The following is a 26,329-nucleotide window of genomic DNA, read 5'->3' on the forward strand; positions in this document are numbered from 1 at the left end:
TAACAGGCCATTAACTAAGACTTTTAGCACAATAAACTGTTTATTAATAGTTAAGTTAGTAGTTTAGGTATTAGGTATGATAAGGGGTATAAAATGAGATCATACTTTATAAGTGCTAATAAACATTTAATATTTTAATAACAGGCATGTAATAAGCCAGTAAATGGTGTGAATTATTACATAAACGTAAGTGTTACCATACTTTGTATTAGGGCTGCACAATATATCATTTGAGCATCGCAATGTGTGTGTCCGCAATAGTCACAGGGAATGCAATGTTGAGTCGGGATTGTATTTGACCAGAAATACACCACAGGTCAAAACACACAAGATTTGTAGGAATACTGCAGAATTGAACTGCATAATAGAGTGAAATTTTATTATCTGCAAAGCGCTTTAAGGCCTGTGGCTTTGTGCGCAATTCAAGACAGTTTAAAGCAGTGTTTCCCAACCCTATTCCTGGAGGCACACCAACAGTACATATTTTGTATGTCTCCCTTATCTGACCCATTCGTGTCAGGTTTTGGGGTCTTTCTAATGTTCTGCTGAGTTGATTCAGGTGTGTTTGATTAGGGAGAGGTTGAAAATGTGTACTGTTGGTGTGCCTTCAGGAACAGGGTTGGGAAACACTGGTTTAAAGCAGGGGTGTCCAAAATAAAAGAGTTTAGCTCCAACACACCTGCTAGGAAGTTTCTAGTATATCTAGAAAGGGCTTGATTAGATGGTTTACTTGTGATTGATTAGGGATGGAGCTAAACTCTCTAGGACACCGGCCCTCCAGGAATGAGTTTGGACACCCCTGGTTTAAAGCATTTTGGTTATGCATAAAGAAGTTTAATAAAGATTATTTTTATTGAATTATTAATATGATGAAGACTATGTTATTTTACATTTGATTATTCAATTTCTGAAAGCCGTAAAGCACTGTTTATTTCACTTTAATATTTAATATTTAAATTTATTTATGACTGTAGTTTGTTTACTATACATATACACTAATTTACATAAAAATATCTTTTAATTTTTATACAAAATCATCCCAATAAATTTAAGGGAATGACTATGCAAACAGAGCTATTTAAGTCATCTGGTGAAATGGCTGTTATATCGCTGTAGAAAGCCAAATTATCATATGCATTTGTTTATATGACAAAACATGTCCATACTGACTCCAAAGGCAGATTCTGATACTGATACTGTCAGATCAGGGACTGGTTATTATGTGGACTTTGGGGGTTTTACGATTTAGTCACATGTTGATTGGTCAGTTTGTTTGTCTCAATATTTGGGCTTTGGTCACATGGTGAAGAAAGAGACTAAATAGGTGGTAAACTTTGCTCTGGTCTCTTTTCCTGCTCTGCTCCTCTCCTGCTCTGCAGTCTATCTTCTCTGGCACTACTGCTATCAGGCTTTCTGGGTACATATATTATCACATGTTTTTATCATTTTATGTTTGATCATTTTATTCAGTTATTTGTAACTAATTCATCTGTAACCATAGAGAACTATTGTCATTAAATCATCTCATTTTTAAGTATTTGTGAATTACTTTTGATTTAACATCAACACTTAATTGCTCCATATTTCAAAACAATACAATCCCATAATATCAATGCTCTCCCACATTTATAGCTATTAATAATGCCCTTATTTCCGGTTTTGGTATAAGATTGCAGACGGATGATTTGACTAGAAATGTACAGTTTTTCACTATCATACACCATCAACATAAGTTTTTAGTCATTCAGCAGAACTACAGTTCGAACCGCTGTAGTCTAAAACCCATTCTTACTTCGCAATATATATATATATATATATATATATATAGCAGAAAAAAATATATATCGTAATGTCAAATTTTTCCTATATCGTGCAGCCCTACATTGTATATGATAAGATGCTTTGTTTATTTACATTACATTAGTCAAAGACAAAATGGAAGCTAATCTTATATAAAATATCTTCACATCACAGTGTAGACAAATAGGGAACTATTCATTCATTTCCTTTTCGGCTTAGTCCTTTTATTAATCTGAGGTTGCCACAGTGGAATGAACCGCCAACTCATCCAGCCTATGTTTTACACAGCGGATGCCCTTCCAGCTGCTGCAACCCATCTCTGGGAAACATCCATACACTACGGACAATTTAGCCTACCCAATTCACCTGTACCGCATGTCTTTGGACTGTGAGGGAAACCGGAGCAACCGGAGGAAACCCACGCGAACACGCATGCAAACTCCACACATAAACGCCAACTGACCTGAACCTTTTTGCTGTGAGGCGACAGCACTACCTACTGTGCCACTGCATCGCCTATATGGAAATATTTTAAATAAAATATCAATAAACAAGAACAATGAAGAGGATCATAAAAAATAAATCAAATTTAAATCATATTTTGTACTGTAGTTTATAATGTTTTTGCAATTTGCATTTAAATGTATTATCTTTTATACACTCATTTCCCACACATTTTAATTAATATTCATTCATTCATTTACCTTTGGCTGAAGTCTTTATTTCAGAGGTCGCCATAGTGGAATGAACCACCAATTATTCCAGCGGATGTTCTCATATGTTTTACACAGCGGATGCCCTTCCAGCCGTAACCTAGTACTGGGAAACACCCATACACACTTATTCACACAAACACACATTACAGCCAATTTAGTTTACTCAATTCACCTCTAGCGCATACCCACAGGAAACCCATACCAACACGGGGAGAACATGCAAACTCCACACAGAAATGCCAACTGGCCCAGCCAGGACTCAAACCAGCGACCTTTTTGCTGTGAGGTGACAGTTCTAACCACTGAGCCACCATGCTGCCCTTTAATTAATATATTTAATTTTAATATTTAATCAAATGTATTGTTTTTTTGTCAGTTTCAAAAGGGGTGTACCCATTAATGCTGTGCACTATATATTATCATATTATTATACTATATATATATATATATAATTTCAGTGAGAAGTGCCTGTGTGGTGTCTCTCGTCAATAAAAACCTATTTTTGGTAACACTGCCTTAGATGAAAGTAAAAAGACAGCTCTTGTTTTGCCTTTGTGGATTAAATATTGATTTTTTTGTCATCAAGAGCTGTTATATCTAAATCATGAAATCATTCTTATTACCTGACGTTTCAAGTAACCTACAGGGAGCAGATCTAGTTTCAAGCAGAACCTGAAAGTGGTTTAAACGTGAGTATTCGCAAATACTATAAAGCACTCAGCCGTAAATATCCGCAAAAGTGGAGAAAAACAAAACCATATAGAAGAAATAAATGGATCAAGAGCAGCAAACTACTTCTAGGATTCACAGTGCATGTCTCCACTGAACAAATAACAGAAAATACTGTGCGATTAGACGGATACGAATGATAAAGAAGTCTTTTCTCAGGGTTATAAATTCAATCTGAAAATATAACGTGTTTCTCACAGCGCTCCAAGTGTACTTTATCCACTAGTTTCCTCAGTTTCTCCATTGGTTTGACTTCACAGCGTCGCTTTTCGACACCTCAAACTGAAGCAAATGTGCTTTTCTCCTCATAATAAAGGGCTGAATCGAATCGCAGTGTTTTTCCCTCTCGATTATGTCCCGGCGTAGGCTTCTTGAGGCAGCGGCGAGGTCTCGTCGATGGTCACCACCAGTTCTTCAGGCTTCATGGAGTGATTATAAGTGATGCAGAGTGTTTCAGGTGCATGTGAGAGTTCGTTCATTTCGTTCACGCTGCTGCTGATGCAGTTCACCTCACTCTTGCTCCTGCTGTGGTTTTCTGAACGAGGACCGAACACCCATTCTGATGAGAAACACAGATCACAGATGATTATCAGTCAACAGATCCACTAGTAAAGAGAAGGGACATGATATGCAAGCTGTTACAACATATATCATTCATTCATTTTCTTTTTTCGGCTTAATCATTTTATTAATCAGGGGTCGCCCCAGCGGAATGAACCGCCAACTTATCCAGCATATGTTTTACGCAGCGGATGCCCTTCCAGCTGCAATCCATCACTGGTAAACATCCATACATTCGCATTCACACACATACACTATGGACAATTTGGTCTACCCAATTTACCTGTACCACATGTCTTTGGACTTGCATGCAAACTCCACAGAGAAATGCCAACTGACCCAGCCAAGGCTCGAACCAGTAACCTTCTTGCTGTGAGACGATCATGTTACCCACTGCAACCCCGTTATGCATATGAATGATTATAGTCTAGTACAAATAAAGTAGAATGATTATAGTCTAGTACAATTAAAATAAAAAAAAAACACCAGCAGTTTCTCACAACACATGCAAATAGATCAGAACACAACGCAAATACTGGGGACCCTAAAATGTGACGGACCTGGGGTGTGTTTCCCAAACAACAACCTAACTCGCAGCTGAACTAACATAGTATGATGCATCGTTTGGGAAAAGAATGATGTAGTGACGAGTGTTTTCCAAAACCCGTAGTTTCTCTGTTACAGATCCATCGTTTGAAGCACGTTAGTTATAATTAGTGGTGGGCCGTTATCGGCGTTAACGTGCTGCGAGACTCTTATCGCGCGATAAAATATAAATATCACCGTTAATCTATTCTCAAAGTTGGGTTGGGAGCTGGGTCTATTCTACACAAGCTATGATGACTTTCACCTTGATAGTTTAGCGCGGATGTATACCTGACCGGTGAGCCGTCTGACAAACAAGTGCCCTTCTGAATCAAATCAGCAGGATGCCTGACTGAGTTTGGCAGTTTCACTTTAACTCATGAATATTTCATTCATACCGTCGTGGCAAACTGGGGTATTAGACGCAAATAAGGGGTAAGGACTGGTGAGAGGGTTATAGAATGTAATAACGCTCGCCAAACGTAAAGAAAAAAGTCCTGTAGTCCTTTACTGACAGCCGCCTGTGTCTTGGATCTTGTCGGAAAATATGGTGAAAAGTCCTACATGACGGTAACAGTTTGATTGTGGTGTTTACTTCAGTAATGCCACTAATATATGCATACTCCACATGTCTTAATTCCATTTCTGTTTAGTTCAGTTATGACTTTAGTCAGATTAAGGTAATCAAAAATCTCTGTTTACATGGTAGACTCTTAATCAGAGTATTTATATTTAAATCATATTAAAGTATTGTTGCCCATGTAAACATACTCAATGACACACCGTCAGGGCTCTGTGAACTTGGCATTGAGAAGCAGCATTTTCTGTATGTACGTACATCAAAAGCAAGTAAGAAATCGCTGTTTGGAGCTTATGTAGGCCTACAGCTCAACATTCATGTTTAACTGAATAAACAGTCAGTAAACACAAGTACATCTTATTGAACATCATTTATTTTCATCACCGATTATCATAGTAGAACAGTTTCTCAAGCAGTTTGTGATGCATTTTGGAAACAGGAGATGAGCCCCTGGTCTAATGCGCCGCCTGGCTCGAGAAACCCGTTCTCAAAGACTTATTATTTGGTTACCACACATATTCTGAATGCCTTCGGCAGAATTCAAATGAGCCATTTTAATCTAGATTAATCTAGATTAATTTCAAAATTAATCTAGATAAAAAAAATTAATCTATGCCCACCTATAGTTATAACGTAAAACGCCCATAATGATGCTCTAAACGGGGTGGAGTAACAACTTCTTTAGAGAAGAGTGCCATAGTTTCGTTATGCAAATTATATTGTTTTATATGCACATGCATTTAAAAAAAATTAAAAACATTACATATTCTTTTCTAAAACATAAAATCACTTACAAAAGCTAACATGTGTTCTAATCTCATATATAAATCATATAAATAAATAAATAAAGACAATTTATTAAGAAATTAAATTACATTTTTATAATTTACTAGGAAATTAACACAAATCCTACTTTAATAATAATATTAATAATATTAATGATGATGATTATTATTTATTATTATAATGTAGGATTGTTTATTTTTTTGAAAATTCTACTTTTACAATTTAACCCATGTAAACCACTGCAGAAATGTTCTAACCAGCAGGCCCAGGTCATATACAGTACAGATACTTAATAAATAACCTACTATAGATTAAAAGCATTAACATATGCTATGTTTTTTGTTTTCACAAACTTTGGAGACCTAACGTAAATTCCGCTTTTAAATAATAGCTCACCTATAGCTTTCGTCATGAGCCACGTCTGTGTTCAAAATGACATCAATGTTTTCAAAGTGCACTATGAAGGGAGGGCAATTGTAAACATGAAGATCGCTAAAACTGAACTGTTAAAATACTAAGTATTGTAAAGCAAATTACACCTAAGAGAGATGACTTCAATGCTTTTTTATTTTTAATCATTCCAAGTTTAAATGTTATAATGTTCTTAATGAATAGGGCATAGGGGGGATAACTGGGAATGGGACACAGCCAGGATCTATGTTTCTAACTACAGCTCCAGAGGTGTAGTTGCAAGTGCACAAGTTTACGACGCATTTTGCGAATGTTCATTGGAACGATGGATTTGGGAAACGACAAATCAACAAACTATGTTTGTAACAATGGAACTTGCGACCTTAGCTAACGATGGTTTTCGGAAACCCACCCCAGACTATTAAGCTTATGGTTAATTAGGCTAATGATATTCAATTAAATTTCAATTCATATTTATTTATATAGCGCTTTTACAATGTAGATTGTGTCAAAGCAGCTTAACATATTTCTAGTAAAGTCCAGATTTCAGTACAACACACTAAAGACAAGGGAATGGTGTAATTAGAATATTAAAACAAATAAAAAACTCCCCTGTCAAAGATCACCTACAACTTCACTGAGCAATAGTCACAGCACAATAAACAAATCCCAGCCAGGTTCATCATGTTTTTGGGTCCCCTTGATTCATCCATTGTGTTCCCTGCTATTTAGCTGTTTTGTGAGACAATGCAGGCGTTTTCTTAATTTATTTGCGTTATGAAAAAAATGCAGCTCGTTTTCTTTAATGTGCTTGCATGGTGAGGATTTGCATCATGTATCAGAATCAGAAAGAGCTTTATTGCCAGGTATGTTCACATATACTAGGAATTTGTTTTGGTGACAGAGCTTCTACAGTGCAACAGGATTACAGAGACAGGACAAAAAACAGATAATAAATATATATAAAAAAATAGAAGTAAGTAGTGAGTGCAAATATACAGATTGACAAGTGTATGTACGTGTTTATTACTATATACAACGTTATATGTGCAGCTGTTATGTGCAAATTGGCATGTAAAGTGTGTTGTTAAATAAGTGTATATGTGTATAAAAGTGTATAGCAGTAGTGATGTTGGTTTCGCAATTATTATCATCAAGTGTTCATGAGTTGGATTGCCTGAGGGAAGAAACTGTTTCTGTGTCGGGCTGTTCTGGTGCGCAGTGCTCTGTAGCGTCGACCAGAAGGTAAAAGTTCAAAGAGGCAGTGTGCTGGGTGTGAGGGGTCCAGAGTGATTTTGGCAGCCCTTCTGCTCGCTCTAGATAAGTACAGTTCTTGGGGAGTAGGAAGGGTTGTACCAGTGATTCGCTCAGCAGTCCGAACTATTCGATGTGGTCTTTGGAGGTCGTATTTAGTAGCTGAGCTAAACCAGACAGTTATTGATGTGCAGATGACTGATGTATGCTGTCATACAGATCAATGAAGATCTTTTCTTATTTTGCTGGCGTTTACTGTAATTGCATGTGTTTTCTTAAATTGAATCTCCTCATCCACCACTTTATTTGTCAATAATATGTCCCTATAAACATCAACAATGTGAAAAGGAAGAAAAGTTGTTGGCATCATACTGCCCCCTAGTGTTCATCTACCTAGAAACTGCAGTCAGATCAGGTTTTTTTTGTTCTTTGACAAAAATGTAGCATGCGTTGGCTAATTCATACATCAACTATCATTAGTCAACCACACAGGACACTTTGTATGAGGTGAAATTCAGTCTACTTTGACAAGAAAGTGAAAGTGTTTGTTTTGAAAATGCTCTGGGAACAAATTCAGTCAGAAAAATGAGAAATTAAGCATAAAACACACAAGAAATAGCAGCAAACAGCCTGTGGCGGCAGAAGCGAGAGGTTAAACCATGGTAATCTGCACTGACGGAGATGAAAACACACACTCACACGCACAGACGGCTGAGATAAACATGCAGACTCATACGCAATGAACTCAAATGCACATCTGAAAACCAATAACAAGAATGTGTCTTACAAAAAACAGCCATGCACACATTATTCAAACATTCACTTTCCTTCGGCTTAGTCTCTGATTTATCAGAGATCGCCACAGCGGAATGAACCGCCAACTATTCCAGCATATGTTTTACACAGCGGATGCCCTTCTAACTGCAACCTTGTACTGGGAAACACCTACAAACTCACATTCACACACACAACGGCGTATTTAGTTTAGTTTGGACTGTGGGGGAAACCGAAGCATCCGGAGGAAACTCAAGCCAACACGGTGAGAACATGCAAACTCCACACAGAAACGGCAACTGACCTAGCGTGATTCAAACCACTAAGCCACCGTGCCACCCTATTATTCAAACATCAAAAACATCATTCAAAGACACAAGCTAAGTTAGAAATAGCTCATGAGTTGATTAACAGCTCTGATTTCAGTAATGTAATAAAAAAGGATGATAACTAACTAAAATGATGAGGAGCCCTTTGTTATGAAACAGAAGGTTGGACAGTCTCACAAAACCTGTCAGGCACACGTCTGTATCATATTTGATATTTCATAAAAACAAATTTGATATACCAATTAGGGCAGCAACAACAGCGTCGTTATGTAACGCAATACACACTCCATATTTATTATGAGCTGCAGGCTGCTGTCTGACAGCATTCATTAAACTCTTTACCAGCTAAAAGGGAAACTTTGTACTTAAGGTTATCAACAAAAATAATTTTAATTACAAGAAAACAATGTTCGTTAAAAGACATCTGAGGTGTGTTTCCCAAACAACGACATAACTCCGGCTGAACTATCATAGTACGATGCATCGTTTCGGAAAAGAACGATGTAGTGACGAGTGTTTCCCAAAACTGTAGTTTCTCTGTCGTACGTAAAACGCCCATAATGATGCTCTAAATGGGGTGGAGTAACAACTTATTTGCAGAAGAACTCCATAATTTCTTTGTGCAAATTATATTGTTTTACATGCACACACATTTAAAAAAATCCAATATTAGTTTTGCTAAAAACATGCACTCGCTTTCCATATTAATTTAAATATATGTAAGTGGTACATGAAAAAAATGTTGCATGCAAAACAACGTTTTTTTAACAATTTAACAACGTTCAACTTAATTTGTTTGTTTAAATTCCACACAAATAAATTGTTTACAACCACTTAACGTAAAATAATTGAGTAAATCCAAGGAATCATCTTTGAATAATTTTTTCAGTGTACATATAGAGCCTGTGTTTCCTTTACAAATATGATTGAGAACATTACATATTCTATTCTAAAACATAAAATTACTTACAAAAGCGAACACCTATCCTAATCTCATATAAATCATATAAGTAAATAAATAATGAGACTATTTATTAAAAATGAAATTAATATTTGTTATTTATTAGGAAAGTAAAAAAATCCTACTTTAATAATAATAATATTCATAATATTAATGATTTTTATTATTATTATTCTTATATTGTTTATTCATTTTTTTTTTTTTTTGAAAATTCTACTTTTACAATTTGACATGTCAACCACTGCAGAAATGTTCTAACCAGCAGGCCCAGGTCATATACAGTACAGATACTTAATAAATAACCTACTACAGATTAAAAGCATTAAGGTATGCTGTTTTTTGTTTTCACAAGCTTTGGAGACGTAACGTAAATTCCGCTTTTAAATAATAGGTCACCTATAGCTTTCGTCATGAGGCTGTGTTCAAAATGACATCAATGTTCTTGACTTCAAAGTGCACTATGAAGGGAGGGCAATTGTAAACATGAAGATCGCTAAAACTGAACTGTAAAAATACTAAGTATTGTAAAGCAAATTACACCTAAGAGAGATGACTTCAATGCTTTTTTATTTTTAATCATTCCAAGTTTAAATGTTAGAAGGTTCTAAATGAATAGGTTGGCATAGGGGGGATAACTGGGAATGGGACACAGCCAGGAACTACATTTCTAACTACAGCTCTAGAGTAGTTCTAAGCATACAAGTTTGCGACAAGGTTTGCGATAGTTTGTTGATTTGGCGTTCCCAAAACCGTCGTTCCAACAAACAATGTAACGACGGAACTTGCGGCCTTAGTTAGCTAACGATGGTTTTCGGAAACGCACCCCTGGTCATTATTAATGTTATTAAATCTTTATTTATAGATTGATTTTCTGAATCATTCTAGTAGGATGTTTTGGGTTTAGGGATGGTTGGGTTAAGGGAAGAGGGAGGGTGGGTCAATCAGTCAGAAAGTCTGTCAACAGCGGCCTCTGGTGGGTTTACGCAAGAACAACAGGTGCGAATGGCACTTGCGAGGGAAATTTGAGATCTCAAAAAAAGTGTACACAGCGACCTCTGGCGGATTCGCGAAAACAAAAACTGCAGAAACACGTGCCGCCGGAATGTATTTCGCGGTCTCTAGAAACGTCCGTGGAGGTACGTTTTCAGAATAAGCCTGGGTTGTTTTTGATTTATGAATTACAACAGAAAGTGGCCGTAGGTCCTTTCAATACAAAGCTCCTTTTGACTGGAACAATCGTCCTTCTTTTAGATCTATTAAGGCATTTAGTCTTTTTAGGAATTTTTTTTTTCTTGGAAACAACTTGTAAATGTAATTAATATTGGTTCCAATTTAAATGCTTATTATTGATTTGTATATCAAATTGTTTGTACTTTTGATTACATGTTTTCGTTTGCTTAGACTTTAGACCAGGGCTATTCAATTGGCAGCCCGTGGGCCGAACCCGCTTCCCGAGGCAATTTGTTCCAACCCTTCAAATAGTATGACCAAGACATCAAAAATAAATTTAGTTCAGTCGAAAAACGGCCGCTATAGTTAAGTGATGTGCATCTGTTCAATACAGCATAAGCCGCAGTTGATGTCTGTGCAGAGCGTGAGTCACCTGACATTAAGTGGAGCAGGCAGGCGAAAACATTTCAATATGTTTGTAGAAAAGGCCGTTTGTACAATGCACTCATATCGTTATCAGTGATGCAATGATTAGCTAACTTCACTATTAACCACGCTTAAATTTATTACAGTTAATTAATCGTAAAGGCTTCTCAAAGCCGCGTTTGTGTTGCAAGGAATGCCAACTGTGTGCTAGTTTAAAGTTCTGAGCTTACACTGAACCTAATAAGCACACACACTGGATTAACTATACCAACGGGCCGTTCACATATTGCGTCTTTTCTGCACGCAAGTTCATTATTTCCAATGGAGACGTGCGCATTTCGGGAGCAGTGCATGCCAAATATATATATAAAAATATCCAAAAAATATTTATTATAAATAAATAAAAGTGTTATCGTTATTATAGAATTATTATTCTAAATAACAGAAATTAATCCTAAATGCAACTGGAAAACAATGTAAAGACACAACTGGAGTGATGCTAAGATCATTTAAGAAATATTTTTCATGAATAATAATTTCATTTGAATGAAATTCTATAGACAATTCAATAAAAAAAGATGTTTATAGTACTCTTTGTTGTCTTAGATAGGTTTATTAAGTCTTTACCTCCCTGACTTGTCGTCATCAGGAGGCATGCTTGGTAAGATCACCCTCATATTATTAAAACTTTAGTTTTGTCGACTTGCAAAACTCACTGTGTGCCGTCACCTTGCATAAAAGACTGTTACACTGGTTTCACATTGAGCAACGCGTGAAAAAAAAGTACATTTTTCCAATAACGTCTTTATTCCGGCATTACCACTTTTAATAAATACACTTTGCATATATAAAAAATCATATCTCAAAGCATTTTCTGGGGCACTAGCGATTTTTACTGGGGCACGTGCCCCAGTAAATTGGGTCTAGCTACGCCCCTGCTTTTAGCTATTGGTCCGGAAGAATATTTTCAAACCAATCATCTTTCTTGCATTTACAATCACTCTCATTGGTTGGTGGTTATTGTTTTGTGCGCAGAAAAAATAAAAGACAAGTAAGGAACTAAATGCAACCTAATGTAGTCATCTGCAGTCACACATCGACACCTGTCCATCGGCAATAACACTCCCCGCTTACTCCGACCAATTATAGAGTCGCAGTTATTTGTGGATCATTTGCATCACTCTACCTGCATTATATTTGCATTGCCTCACACAATAAACATTCTCCATTTCCACCTAGGGATACTCTTCCCAAGGCCCTCAGACTATGCAGAGTCACTGATTCGATCCAAGACCAACGACGAGATGATCCCAAGGTTTCCCTATCCTGGACCAGGCCGTATCCTGAGCAGCTACTGTGATGGTCATGGAGGAGTGGAGAACATGAGACTGATTCCTGTGACGCTCCAGGGACAGACAAGTCTTCGCTGAGGCCAGCTTCCAGCCTCCGCCACTGACACTGCAGCTCTGCACAAGACGTTTGGCCAGCGGAGAAATTAAAATGATCGTGCCCAACTGAGTCTGGTTTCTCTCAAGGTTTTTTTTTCTTCACTTCCGCCTTTAGTGAAGCTTTTTTCCCTCTCCGCTGTCGGCACTGGCTTGCATGGTTTAGGATCTATAGAGCTGCGCATCGTTGGATTTGCTCTTCAATATTTGGACTCTCAGTAGTGATTATTAAACCACACTGAACTGAGCTCAACTGAACTGAACTTAAACACTACAAACTGAACTACACTGTTCCTATTTACTGTGACCTTTTATGTGAAGCTGCTTTGACACATCTACATTGTAAAGTGCTATACAAATAAAGGTGAATTGAATTGAATCATATTTCTATATGATGTAAAAGTAGTTGAAATAAATGACAACAACACAGTGTTGCTTCTTTTTCCTATAACAACAGCACTGCGGATAACAGTAAATCTAATTATTATTCCTATTATTATTATCATTGATTTATTTATTTTTTATTAATTTTTTATTTGTTTGTTTTCTTATTTCTTATTTTGTGTTTAAAAAATTCCAATCTTCGCAAATCACTTTATTACTATTTTTAACACAAAATAAGATGAAAAACTAAACAATCCCTACTGAAAAAAAACAGCTTAAACCAGCCTAGGCTGGTTGGCTGGTTTTAGAGGGGTTTTGGCCACTTTCAAGCTGGTATCCAGCCATTTCCAGCCTGGTCTTAGCTGGTCAGGCTGGAAAATGACCAGCTAAAACTAGCTTGACCAACTTGCCAGGCTGGAAGCCCAGCCAAAACCAGCTATGTCCAGCTTAAACCAGGCTGGTCAAGCTGGTTTTAGCTGGATTTAGCTGGTCATTTTCCAGCCTGACCAGCTAAGACCAGGCTGGAAATGGCTGGAAACCAGCCTGAAAGTGGCCAAAACCCCTCTAAAACCAGGCTGGTCAACCAGCTATAACCAGCCAACCAGCCTAGGCTGGTTTAAGCTGGATTTTTCAGCAGGGAAATTAATAATTAATAATATAATTAATTTCTTGTGGAAAACCTGATGCGAACCAGCCTCACCCAGACTCTGCCTCCAGCGGCCCCCAGGTAAATTGAGTCCTGCTTTAAATTAACATATTTTACATCAGTAATCACAATATCGTGAAACCGTGATATTTAAATATCGGCCCATGCCTACTTTAAACACATATAACTTGCCTCAAAAAAACCAAAAACAAACCAACATACAAAACGCAAACCAAAGAGAGTGTGCTTATCTTGACATGTAAATCACAATAAGCTCAAATAGAAAAGAACAAGCTTTCACCTTCCTGTCCGTCCCTGGTGGAGAGAGAAATATACAGTTACAATCTCACCAGACAATCCTCACATTTACACCTTCAGGACCCTCATGAATGCACACAGAGCAGATCTACAGCAATGCAGGACCTGCTGTAACCTGGGCTTTTGGAGAAATCTCCGAGGTATTGTTGAGTGCTCGTGTTCCCTCACTATTTCTGTGTGTGTGTGTGTGTGTGTGTGTACGTGTGAAACTCGCCTGCTTCATCGCTTCAGGTAAACGTCAAGGTCTTTGAAAAACAGAAGTGAGGGACTCCAAAGGAATTAAATGTAATTCCTTTTCATGCCCTTCCAGACACTCGACTCTAAGCTTTGAGAGAGAATCAGATGCTTGTGGAGGTGAATGTGAATGAACAATGTTAATATAAGGGCTTTTCAGCATTTGCTTCATGTTTAAACTCCACCGATGACATTAAAAAGGGAATTTTGGGAGTCTATTATAGGCTTCTGCTGGGTTTTACTTTATATTTTTGCAGTGGAAGCTTTTATCATGATATACTGTGCTGGATTACTACAATATTTACCTAAGTTTATACCTTTAACAGGTATAAAAACAAACTTTAGTATTGCTTTATTGTAGTGCTTCAGGTCACACTTTATTTTGATGTGATGTGGTTTCTGGCTTGTCTCTTAATGAATCAAGCTCAGACTGGGGTTATGAATATCAGAAGAATATACTTTATTGGAATATTTCCCAAAAAAGCAGAGACGTGTATAAGCAGACCCATCTCTAGTCTCACTCCAGGACAATCCAGTGTCCCTCAAATTTGCTATCCCCTTTATCCTTGCTTCCTCCCACCTTGGTGTTTTCACAGCTGTTTACTGGTTCAACAGGCCTCTCCCAGCTCCAACTTCTTTACGGCCTTTATTTAAAGACCCCTCTTCTTGTTGGCCCTTATAATTACTGATCCAATATAATCATCACCGTTTTTCCACATACAGTTCACATTTGGTAATCATGACTAGTATCTATGTTTCAAACATCTAAACTGGACTCTTCTCTCCCATACAGTGTGTGTCTTTTCAAATATACATGACAGTTTCAATGTGTTGTATACATTTCATGCCTTTCTGACACAGATGGTTCTCCCAATGCATCCCCAAGTCCTCTCTCATGCTCTTTTATGACCCCTTTGCCTTAACCTATCACCTGTTTTCAAAGATATATAATGGCAGATTCGTAGGGCCCTCCACTCACCCAATTAAATGGGTCTTCATATAGGTTTAGTAAATAAAAATCTTCTTCACATGCCAACTAATTCTCATTAGATTATAAGTAGAATGTTAGGTTGGGGTTAGTATAAGTTGACATGAACTTGCAAAGTTTCTTATAGTCAGTTAAATGTCTGTTGAAGGAGCAGAATCAACAGATATTAAGCAGACAGTCTACTAATACTCAAACAGACCATAAAAATAAAGTGTGACCAGTTTTATTAGTTATTATTCATTAACTTTCCTTCAGCTTAGTCTCTGACTTATCTATTCCAGCATGTTTTATGCAGCGTATGCCCTTCCAGCTGCAACCCAGTACTGGGAACTATGTACTATGTAGATCTGCATCTGGGGTTACATGTATATTATGTTTGCAGCAGCAGCGTGTTATATTCTCAGACAACATGTCTGTGTACATACTGGCAGCATACCTGTCAACATTGGGATGTGAAACTAATGGATCGTTCCAACCCCACCACCCATAAAAAAACAAAAATTACTAAATCTTTTCATCTAGAGCTGTTTTTTTTTGTAAATACACAGTTGAAACGTTTAGTAAAATGTTTTTGCTAAAAGTATTAACAAAGAACAGAATAAATAGCATACATTACATTAAGCTGCAAATAAATTAAAGTTTAGCCTATTAAAATTAATAGCTATTATAAAGATATTCAATCAAGTTATCAAATCGCAGTAACCTTTTCTTCTCTATATAATTTAAACATTCTGATTAAAAAGCAGTGAACGAATCTCTCATTTTGATTTTTCGTTTGATTACATTAACTAACAGGTGTCATTTTAAAAATTCACAGATCTATAATGAAAGCATTCGATTGCTTTCTTAACTGTTTATGCACATTTAATTTGTTGTGTAATAAAAAAAACCCACGAAGATCGACATGTTTAAACATAATCATTATTATTACTAATAGTAGTAGCAGTCTGTTCAAACACGCACCCAAAACCCACTTCAAATTGCGTTTACAGAATCTGTTTGGGAAACATTGTCTATTTATCACTATGAAGCGTGAACTGAGAGCCACGCATCGCTACATAAAACTGACTGTTTTGAGGAGTGCATAGAAGGTCGACGACGCCTGTAATGGAAAGAAAGGGAATCCCGCCATTTTTATATTTATTTCATTATATTATATATATATATATATATATATATATATATATATATATATATATATATATATATATATATATATATATATATATATATAGTATAGTTGGGCGTAGATACATTTTTTTTAATCTAGATTAATCACACTGTAATCCTGAAATTGATCTACATTAAACACAGGTTCAAAGACTTGTTCTCGCCACCTACAGTGCAATTCAGCCAGGTATACATCTGCGCTAAAATATCAAGGTGAAAGTCATCATAGCTAGCGTAGAATAGACCCAGCTCCCAACCCAACTTTGGGAATAGATTAACGGTGATATTTTTTAATCGCCCTATAAGAGTCTCGCATCAACGCAGCACGTTAACGTCCCACCACTAATATCTAGATTTATTTACTTGTTTTCATGCCTAAATAAAACGAAAGCACAAAACTGATTCATATTTTAAGAGCAAGGGGCGCCCCCTAGAGGTTCGGCGGTATGGGTTGCGTGTAAGCAGAATTGGCTCTTTGATGTTTATTGCCACCCTTCATAGGAAATTAAAAAGACGGGAGAAATAGGGAAAATAGCTTTACAGGATGATAGCGGGATAGAATTGTAAAATAGGGGAGAATCACCGGAAAAACAAGAGGGTTGACAGATATGACTGGCAGTAGCAGGTTTCGGTACTTGCTCTGCTATAATAATCAAACCACCAGCAGCAGCAGCAGCGTATAGGCCTGTGTGATTAATCATAATCAAATCGCAATTGGATACATTGAGATTAGCTAAATCGCAAGAGGCTGCGATAAGAAATATATATATAATTGTATTATTTAATTTCCCCTGCCCAGAGCAAATGCATGACTGCCATCTGTGCGTGAAAGTGTTACTAGCCAATTAAGTTAGCGCACTTTTGTTCTGCCCAATCAGAATTGTGCAAACGAACTATGCGGAAAGCCCACAATAAATAAAAACCTAACAAACAAAAAACAAACAGGAAAGCATGGACGAGTTGGATGATGACATTTGCCACTCCAGAAGAATTAATAGACGAATTCAAGATTTCACACTTAGCCGATGATTCATCAAAAGCTTGTTTGGCATGCTGTCCCGGGAGAGAGCCCCGAGCTCAAGGGATCCTCGAGCCCGGGGCTTCCTCCCGTTTGCAGACCAAGGGAACATGTGAGGAAAAAAGTGGGCTAGACAAATGCTTGATTGTTATGCATGATGTATATATTTGAATGGTGGGAGGAAACTGGAGAACCCGGGGAAAACCCACGCGGACACGGGGAGAATATACGAATTCCTCACAGAAACACCTACCGACCTGGCAGGACCAGGGCTGGCAGTGTTCTTGCTGTGGGGCTAACAGTGCTAACTACTGGGCCTCCGTGCCGCCCGATCTATAATGAAGGAGGAGAACGGGGAGAAGGGGGGTTTCTTCCAAACGAAGATAAAGTGGACTGAAAACTGTGGTTATTTATAGTAGCTTAAGGCTCATATGATTGGATGATACTGATTAGCTTAATATGAGACCGGCTGTGATAAATCATAAGCACATGATCCTCTCGAAATTAGTTAATGAATAAACCTCACTTATATCAAAGAAAAGTAGGACCTAGGTAATATGTGAATATTTTGGTTTCAAAGTCACAGACACTGAACAAAAACAGGTAAGAATTGTAAGGATTTGGAAGAATTGTTGCCACAGCACAAGGAAATACAACAACCAGCAACTCAAAAAGCACCACAGGCAGCTATATGAGGAGTGTCTTGCTAAAAAGTCAACTAAAAGTATTGTCAGTGACACTCAATAGTTGCAATCTTAAGTTCAACTTGTTTAAAGAAAGGAGAGGTCATTTACTGTGTTTACTGTTTGCTCAACAGAAAAATGAGTGTTTAATTTCTGAATATTTAAAAACAAATTTGAATAAATGTTGGAGTAGTTAATATCTTTTCAACACTCACTGCATTTTAGCAGTAAGAAGCTGCAATACAGATCATTGAGCTGAAGCTTGACTACAAATTTAAATCACATATCAAATTGAAATCGCAATCTCTGTCAATAAAATCGCAATTAGATATTTACAGAAATTGAACAGTTTTAGCAGCGGAGCAGATCTACTCCACCAAGACCAAATACATGAACATTGGCACACAGTATATATTCATTATCATACTAAATCCCAAGAGTGTTCATGACAGAAATATTATTAATACTACCAGTTCAACTCATATAGATTTACACTTTTTGACAATTTTTGTTACTTCAATTGCATTTTTTAAAGTTATAAAAAGTTTAAATTAATATGTTTAGTCTGTTTGATTGAGGTGTTTTGATTCAACAACAAAAAAAAAAACATTGTATTTGGAAAAAATAATAATAATTATATAATTAAGGCAGCAAAAATTGTTTAGTGTATACGTTTGAGGCAATAATATGCACCCTTTAGGTACTGAAGTCTACATTTTAAAAAGGTACTATCCCAGTGACAGTTTATAGCTCTTTTTCTTTGAGTATAGGTATAGTATAGTGCAATATATACATCTGCTGCATGCCGAGTTGCATTTCACAGCTGCATCTCGCTGAATGCATATCCAAAACACAATCGAACCACAGCGTTTTCCCAATTGTTGTAACTACAGGCTTATTATATTTCCATACAGCACTTACCAACAAACTCATGCACGAGATCCTTCACCAGATGTCCCACAATCGCGTACGCCACAGCCACCACTACCAGCGCAGCCATGACCAGATAAAGCACCGCTTTGGGCAGCGGTATCGAGTCCCTCTGGGGTGTCCTGTAGTCCGTGTACTGCAGGTCACCCTCCGAGTACGAGTACTGAAAAACATGCTCCATCCCGGACGTGTGATTGGAGTTCAGCGGCGGATGACTGGCGCTCATCCCGCTCAAGTCGGGCTCCAGAGCGGTCACCATAGTGCTCGTCACCGCCTCCACCCGATCCATACTCTGATGGACAAACCCCGCTGATTTATTCACAAGAGGCAAGATCTGGGAGAGAAAGTAGCTCCAGTCCTTGATGGCTGTGGTGTTGCATAAAAACATAATGCCTTTGGATGTTAGCCTGTCGCTTCTAGTGGAAGTGACCTCCGGCATCACCAGTGGATGTAGATGCGCCAAACTCTTGCTGAAGTCCCGTTCAGTTCATGCCTCTTTCCACATGCAATACATCAGCAGGCTATTTACCTGGCTTTATAAGAAAGAAACTGAGCTAAAATGATTTGTACATAATAATATTGATAAAGTAAAACGTTTAATGAACATTTCATGAACATTCAGAATTCAGTTGTCCTATTTTCCACACACAAACAGGACATTTAAACAGATTAAATGTTCTGTAAATGAATGAAAATGCTGCAGAGCTTTAATTAATGCGTATTCTGTTCAGATGATTCCCAAATTTAAAGTATTTCCTATTATGCGACAATAGCATTGATGTCCAGACAAAAAAAAGTTGCAAAGAGGAAAAAAAGTGGAGATTAATTCAGCAACTCTCTCTTTATATTCGTTTCAATTATCTGAAGAAAGTGTTTCACTTTTGTTCACGTTTATAAAGATCATTCGAGGAAAATAAATCTTGTATGCAAAATTAAATGAAAGCAATCATTCTTTGAATGAATAATAATGCAGTGCGATATGAATTTTGAGTATGAATGATAATAAACCATACCTGTGTTCAAATGAACGTCTATTCATAATAAAATACAGCGTTCCCAGAGAAAAAGTAGTGCCACATAGACTAAATAGGATATTTACGACGATCGTTCGCGTCCATAAAAAGTCGTAAATGCATATCCCTCAGCAGGTTACATCTATCCGTCCTTTGCATTCGTCTCATTAAAACCCCCAAATTCGTGTCATTCTCAAAGAAAGAGTTTCCATGTGAAAAGGGTCACCCAAGACGATCGTTTTAGTCCACAAAAAGTCCTGAAGAGTAATAATAATATCACTCAGCAGTCTACACGGTGACGAGCCGATCAAATATGCCGTCAACGCGTCAGCATTTTCCTCAGGCTCGCGCGTCAATTTTCTATGCTGGAGGTGGGAGATTCAAAGCTGAACGCGTTGGACATTTTAACGAAGGTCGGATTAAGCGAATCTCACCCCGTGCTGACCTGAAAAACGTTTTTTGCATCCTGTTTTTTCTCTCAAGGTAGCGTAAGGACGCCGCGCCACTCTCTTCCAGCCACCACTGAGAGCGCGCGCAAATCAGCACTGAGGGGAGCGCGTGAGGAATCCTCATTCACAAAACCCCGGAGGTATAACTTTGACAAAACAATCATGATGGGTGTCATGTTTTCAGTAAATGACTACATCATTTGCTTACTGTGTCTTATGTTTGGCTAATATTTATTTTCATGAAGGACACGGCTGAAGGAGACGAGGAGACGTCAGTCATGTTTTGCCAGTACTGGTTTTGCAGCCAATAAATAATCGCATTTATTCACTCACCATAGCTAGCCAGGGTAATAATGTGACACCAGGCTCAACAGCTTGTGGTCAACCACTGCTAAATCACAACTATAGGAGTCGTGTGCTCCTATTTTTTTCTGATTATTCTGATAAGAGATAAGGAGAAAACATCACATCCTCCATGTGCTGACATGTGATTTCATACTACAAAATATAACTATATTATATAAAGGAAAAATAGTCTATAATTGTGATCAACTTCACTGACAGGTTAGCATCAAAAATAGCCTACTATAATGAATACTTTCTGAACATTTCATATTAGTATAGCATGCAAAACTGAGGGTCTTATACACTAAAAATGCTAGGTGTTTTAACCCAAATTTAGGTAAAAGATGGATTAAACCAGCCGTTGGGTGTGACAAATAATTAACCCATTTTAAAAAAAAAAGTGTATCTGGCAATCAACATGGTCACGCTTGTGTAATTTGTTTCTAAAATAGTTATGATAACTTGTCATGTGTTTAAGCTGGAATACCAGACTGGAAAAGTTTGAGCGGGTACAAGATGGTTTATTTTGCCATATAATTTTATACTCTTGTAGTGATATAAAATAACAAAATTCACAACTACAAGCCTTCATTGATATTTATACAGTAATTTTCACCAAACAAGACACATAAGATATCATTAAATTCTCAGCTCTTATAATTCCCAAGAGATATTTGTGATTGATAGATTTTAGCAACCCACAATGTGCAAAGCATGGATAAGGAGGTAGAGCTTTTCCTATTTTCCTTCATTCATTCATTTTCCTTCGGCTTAGTCTCTTTTTCAGAGGTTGCCACAGAGGAATGAACCGCCAACTATTCTGGCATATGTTTTACGCAGCGGATGCCCTTCCAGCTGTAACTCAGTACTGGGAAACACCCATACACACTAATTTTCTCTCTCTCTCACACACACACACACACACACACACACACACACACACACACACACACACACACACACACACACACACACAACACACACACAACGGCCAATGTAGTTTATTCCACAGTGCTTGTGTTTGGACTGTGGGGGAAACGGGAGGAAACCAACGCCAACACTGGGAGAACATGCAAACTCCACACAGAAATGCCAGCCTGATCTCATGAGAAAATTTAAGTAGTTTACGTTTTCTCAGTTTGATTGTACGAATTAGATCGTACAAATTCATACGAATTAGCCACTAAATCAAAAAGTTACGAATTGCCGTGAGATTGTGTTGTAAATGTCAACTGGCCCGGCCAGGACTCGAACCAGCGACCTTCTTGCTGTGAGAATTTGTTTTAGATTTTAGTATGAAATCTGTATCATGAATTTTGTTTGGACTTAAACATGTGATCACATTGCATATTGATTTGACTAGACAACTATTAAGCATAATGGAGTTAAGTAAACATTTTCTTTAAATACGATCAAAACCTCCTTCAATATACAATGGCTAGGAAACTACCTAAACAAAACACTAAATAAAAGTAAATGAAGTGAATGAATAAAATCAGTTCTTATAAAGCCATCAAGTTTACACTGTCATGATCAGAATGTTTCAAACTCATTGCAGTTTTTGACCCATTTCCAAATACATAGACCATTTATTAAAGGTTAAATTTAAATCGCTATTTAATTGATTGTTAATTCTATTTGAAAGTTGACATTGCTGATCCATAACTGTCAACAGTGGCATATAAATATAAGGGATATCCTAGGGGTGGGGTTCGGTGGCATGCCTCCCTTTAAAAATCGTACATTTTAAAACCGGCCACTTTATTAGGTACACTTTACTAGTACCGGGTTTAACTCCCTTGCTGCCTTAATCCTTCATGGCATAGATTCAACAAGGTACTGGAAATATTCCTTAGAGATTATGCTCCATATTGACATGATAGCATCACGCAGTTGCTGCAGATTTGTCAGCTGCACATCCATGATGAAAATCTCCCGTTCTACCACATCCCAAAGGTCATTTGAGTACAGTGAACTCATTGCCATGTTCAAGAAACCAGAGTGAGATGATTTGTACTTTATGACATGACGCGTTATCCTGCTGGAAGTAGCCATCAGAAGATGGGTACAGTGTAGTCATAAAGGGATGGACATGGTCAGGAACAGTACTCAGGTAGGCTGTGGCATTGACACGATGCTCATTTGGTATTCATGGGCCCAAAGTCTGCCAAGAAAATATCCCCCACACAATTACACTACCACCACCAGCCGGATGGATGGTGGTGTAATGATGCAAGGCAGGATGGATCCCTGCTTTCATGTTGTTGAGGCCAAATTCTGACTTTCCAAATGTGGCAGCAGAAATGGAGACTCATCAGACCAGGCAATGTTTCTCCAATCTTCTATTGTCTAATATTGGTGAGTCTGTGTGAATTGTAGCCTCGGTTCCCTGTTCTTAGCTGACAGGAGTGCCATCCGAGGGGGTCGTCTGCTACTGTTGTCTAAGAAATTTGAGATCTGAAGAGACATAGCGAGCGGCTCCTTGTGGATTCACGAAAATAAAAACTATAAAGAAACAAACAAAACAAACTTACCTCCTGGGACATATTTGGCGCTCTCCAGAAATGTATATAGAGCTACGTTTTCAGAATGAGCATGGACTGAACAAATAAGTCCCCCTCCCCCCAAAAAAACCTCAAGACTTGTGTTGTTTCAGCTCATTTTAAATAAGTAGTTTGAACAAAAAGCGAATGTCATCTTTTTAGTGCAGGATAAAATGGAAAAATATGTGAAAATCCCGGGAAAAACAGGAGAGTTGACATGTGCACTGAAAAAAAAGATTTTTGCTATAATGTCAATTTATATGGGCTGAATTTAAACATACAAATTAAATTTTGTAGTTCAACTTAATTTGTTTGTTTAAATTCAGGCCAAACAAATAGTTTGCAACCACTTACCTTAAAATAAATTTAGTAAATCGATTTTTTTTTTTCAGTGTATGCTAGTCAGGAAGGAATCATCCGTTTAATGCCTTCAAACTTGTCTGCAGTTGGACATGGTCTACTGTTAGCTGAAGGGTTCATCGCTGCTGACCCTCTTCTGAAAAACAGCACTAACCTCTTTCACTTTCCTCCACAGGAGGTCATCCCGTCTGTGCTTGTCAATTACCTCCAGTGATATTTTGCACACCTCAGCCGTCGCGTCCCCAGCTTTCTGATGGGCTGGACTCAATTAAGAGCGTATCAGAGCTTTAAGAAGAAGAAGAAGAGGAAGAGACACAAGTCACTGACCTCACGCAGAAAAAAAAACATCCAAATCGGGTGGAGGCTTTTGTCACGGTGCTGAGAGGCGTTTTGTGAAAGCCTGAGAAAGATGTGATGGATTTCCTGGTCGCAGGTTTGATGATAAATATCATAAAAAGCATTTATTAAAGCTTGCAATGGTCCATCTCCTTCTCTGCCAGCGAGATTAACATCCTGCAGGGAAGAAAAACAGATTTTATTACATTTTGTTGTGCATATATTGTTTTTTTTTTTTAGACCACACCAATTGATTTTGCTTATCAGTATCAAGATAATGTCTTATAAATGAATGGCTTCTTATTATTGCTTTTCATTATTTTGGTAAGGAATGTCGACTGCATGCCATGACAAGTTTACAGCAAACACTTTTCCAACATATCCAAGCAGTTTTCACCCTGGAGAATATGGTGTTGGAATGAGATGATGTTTCTCCCACTTTTAGGCTTGTTTTTCTTTGATTACCTAAAGATGTTCTGTTTTTTAACCTATCTATCTATCTAAGCAAGGAAGTCGCCTCATTACACTGTAAAATAGTATACAGTGCTCAGCATATACAAGTACATCCCTCACAAATCTCTCTTTTAAATTCATATTTTTAATAGGAAGCTACACTGTATTTGTGCATATACATTAGATTAGTCAGTACTGAAGCCAAATCTGGAGCTTATCCCACAAAATAACTTACTATAACGGTCTAAAAACTACTACACCCAAATTTATGTTGTGTACAAATACTAAATACACATTTAAAAAAAAAAAAAAAAAAAAAAAAAAAAATCAAGAGAAGCAAACAGAATAAAAATTTACTTGAAATTTTTTTTTTTGCAATCGTTTGCTTGAATTTAAGTGTATTATCTTTCAATTTAGAAATATGTTTGGTGACAAATATTATTTTAATAAATATATCTGTTTAATGAATCTGTATATTCACTGAGAAATAGATAAAAATATTCATTTTTAAAATGGGGTGTGGTCAATTATGCTGAGCACCGAGCACTTATTCTGTTTACCAATAGAAATGTCAAAATTCTTAGATCAGCACATTAACTGGGGAAATGATGTTTAATAAAATAATGTGTTATTGGTAGAAGTAAAATAAACTTCATTTAAAGGCAAAGCAATGTTCTTTTTCAGATCCAACATTTTTTTTTTTCATTTTGAAAAGCTAATTCTGACAGAAACTTAAAAGGCACCTATTTTACCCATTTTACAAGACCTAAGATAAGCCTTTTGTGTCTCCAGAATGTGTCCATGAAGTTTCAGCTCAAAATACCCATCAAATTATTTATGATAGCTTACAGAATCTGTCCTTTTTGCTGTCTGAGTATTCTGTAGCAGTTTTGGTAGCCTGCGGCTTTAAATGCAAATGAGTTCCTTCTCCACGCCCACCATTCCCATTGCGTGTCTGCTTCTCCAGCGTTACATCAGATAAACAGCAGTCAGTGATAGAGACAGACACGGATGAAGTTGAAATAAAGCTCATTAGTCAAAAATACTAAGTAAGTTTAATTGATGTATTTGTGCTGGAGTTTACATATGTGCGCTTTTGTGGCTGGGTTGATTATAGCGGTTAAGAATTAGATAGGTATTTTACTGTTTTTATTTACAAACATGCTGTTTTAATTACGTTTTAAAGTTATGAAACTGCGCAGAGTTGTAACACAAGTTTTAATCCCAGTTTATTTACAAATAATGTTGTGTGGACATGTGCATACATGTTATTATAGAAACATGGCACCTGTCAATCAACTCAGTGGACGGGAAAAACCACACTCTGCGTCACGTTGCGGTGGGCCTTAGAATCACTGGGATTTGGATCCTATTTCAATATCAGAAAATAAAAAAAAAGAGGTTTATTGTGTTTACATCACTCCAATTTGACTGTGGACACCTACACACACTGCTGTCCAAACAGCTTACAAAAGATTTTTTTACCATAGGTGCCCTTTAACTTAACGAAAAGCTTCTCTTTCTCTTTATTTTGTTTCTAGTACAAAAATATTTGAGAAATACACTAAAAAATGCTTGGTTCCACACAATTCCTTTTTACAAATGTAAATGGATTGAACATCTATTTATGTTTACCTATATTCTTTAAGAATACATGTGTAATTGTATTTTTAATTTTTTTATTTAAAATTCTACTTTTTGTATTAATATTATCTGTTATGCAACTAGGGTCTGAGAGTAATGCAATTTGATGTCCTGTACATGTGGTTGAATTGACAATAAAGCTGACCTTGACTAAGGGCTCTATTTTAACGATCTAGGCACAAAGTCTAAAGCACATGGCACAAAAGCATTAAGGCCATGTCTGAATCCACTTTTGCTATTTTAAGGACTGAAATTCGCTCTGTGCCCCAACGCATGGTCTAACAAGGT

General features: G+C 37.2%; 1 protein-coding gene across 1 annotated transcript; it reads right to left on the reverse strand.

The window, feature by feature from the left end:
* Positions 1–2,992: 2,992 nt before the first annotated feature.
* Positions 2,993–19,290, reverse strand: LOC130216988 (uncharacterized). The gene is made up of 2 exons (XM_056448951.1): positions 18,890–19,290; positions 2,993–3,804 (listed from the first exon to the last, which is right to left on the reverse strand). Exons 1-2 carry the CDS (start codon positions 19,284–19,286, stop codon positions 3,596–3,598), a joined length of 606 nt encoding a protein of 201 aa, XP_056304926.1. The 5' UTR covers positions 19,287–19,290; the 3' UTR covers positions 2,993–3,595.
* Positions 19,291–26,329: the final 7,039 nt, after the last annotated feature.

The sequence above is a fragment of the Danio aesculapii genome, chromosome 23 (genome assembly GCF_903798145.1).
Source record: "Danio aesculapii chromosome 23, fDanAes4.1, whole genome shotgun sequence".
NCBI classification, from domain to species: domain Eukaryota; kingdom Metazoa; phylum Chordata; class Actinopteri; order Cypriniformes; family Danionidae; genus Danio; species Danio aesculapii.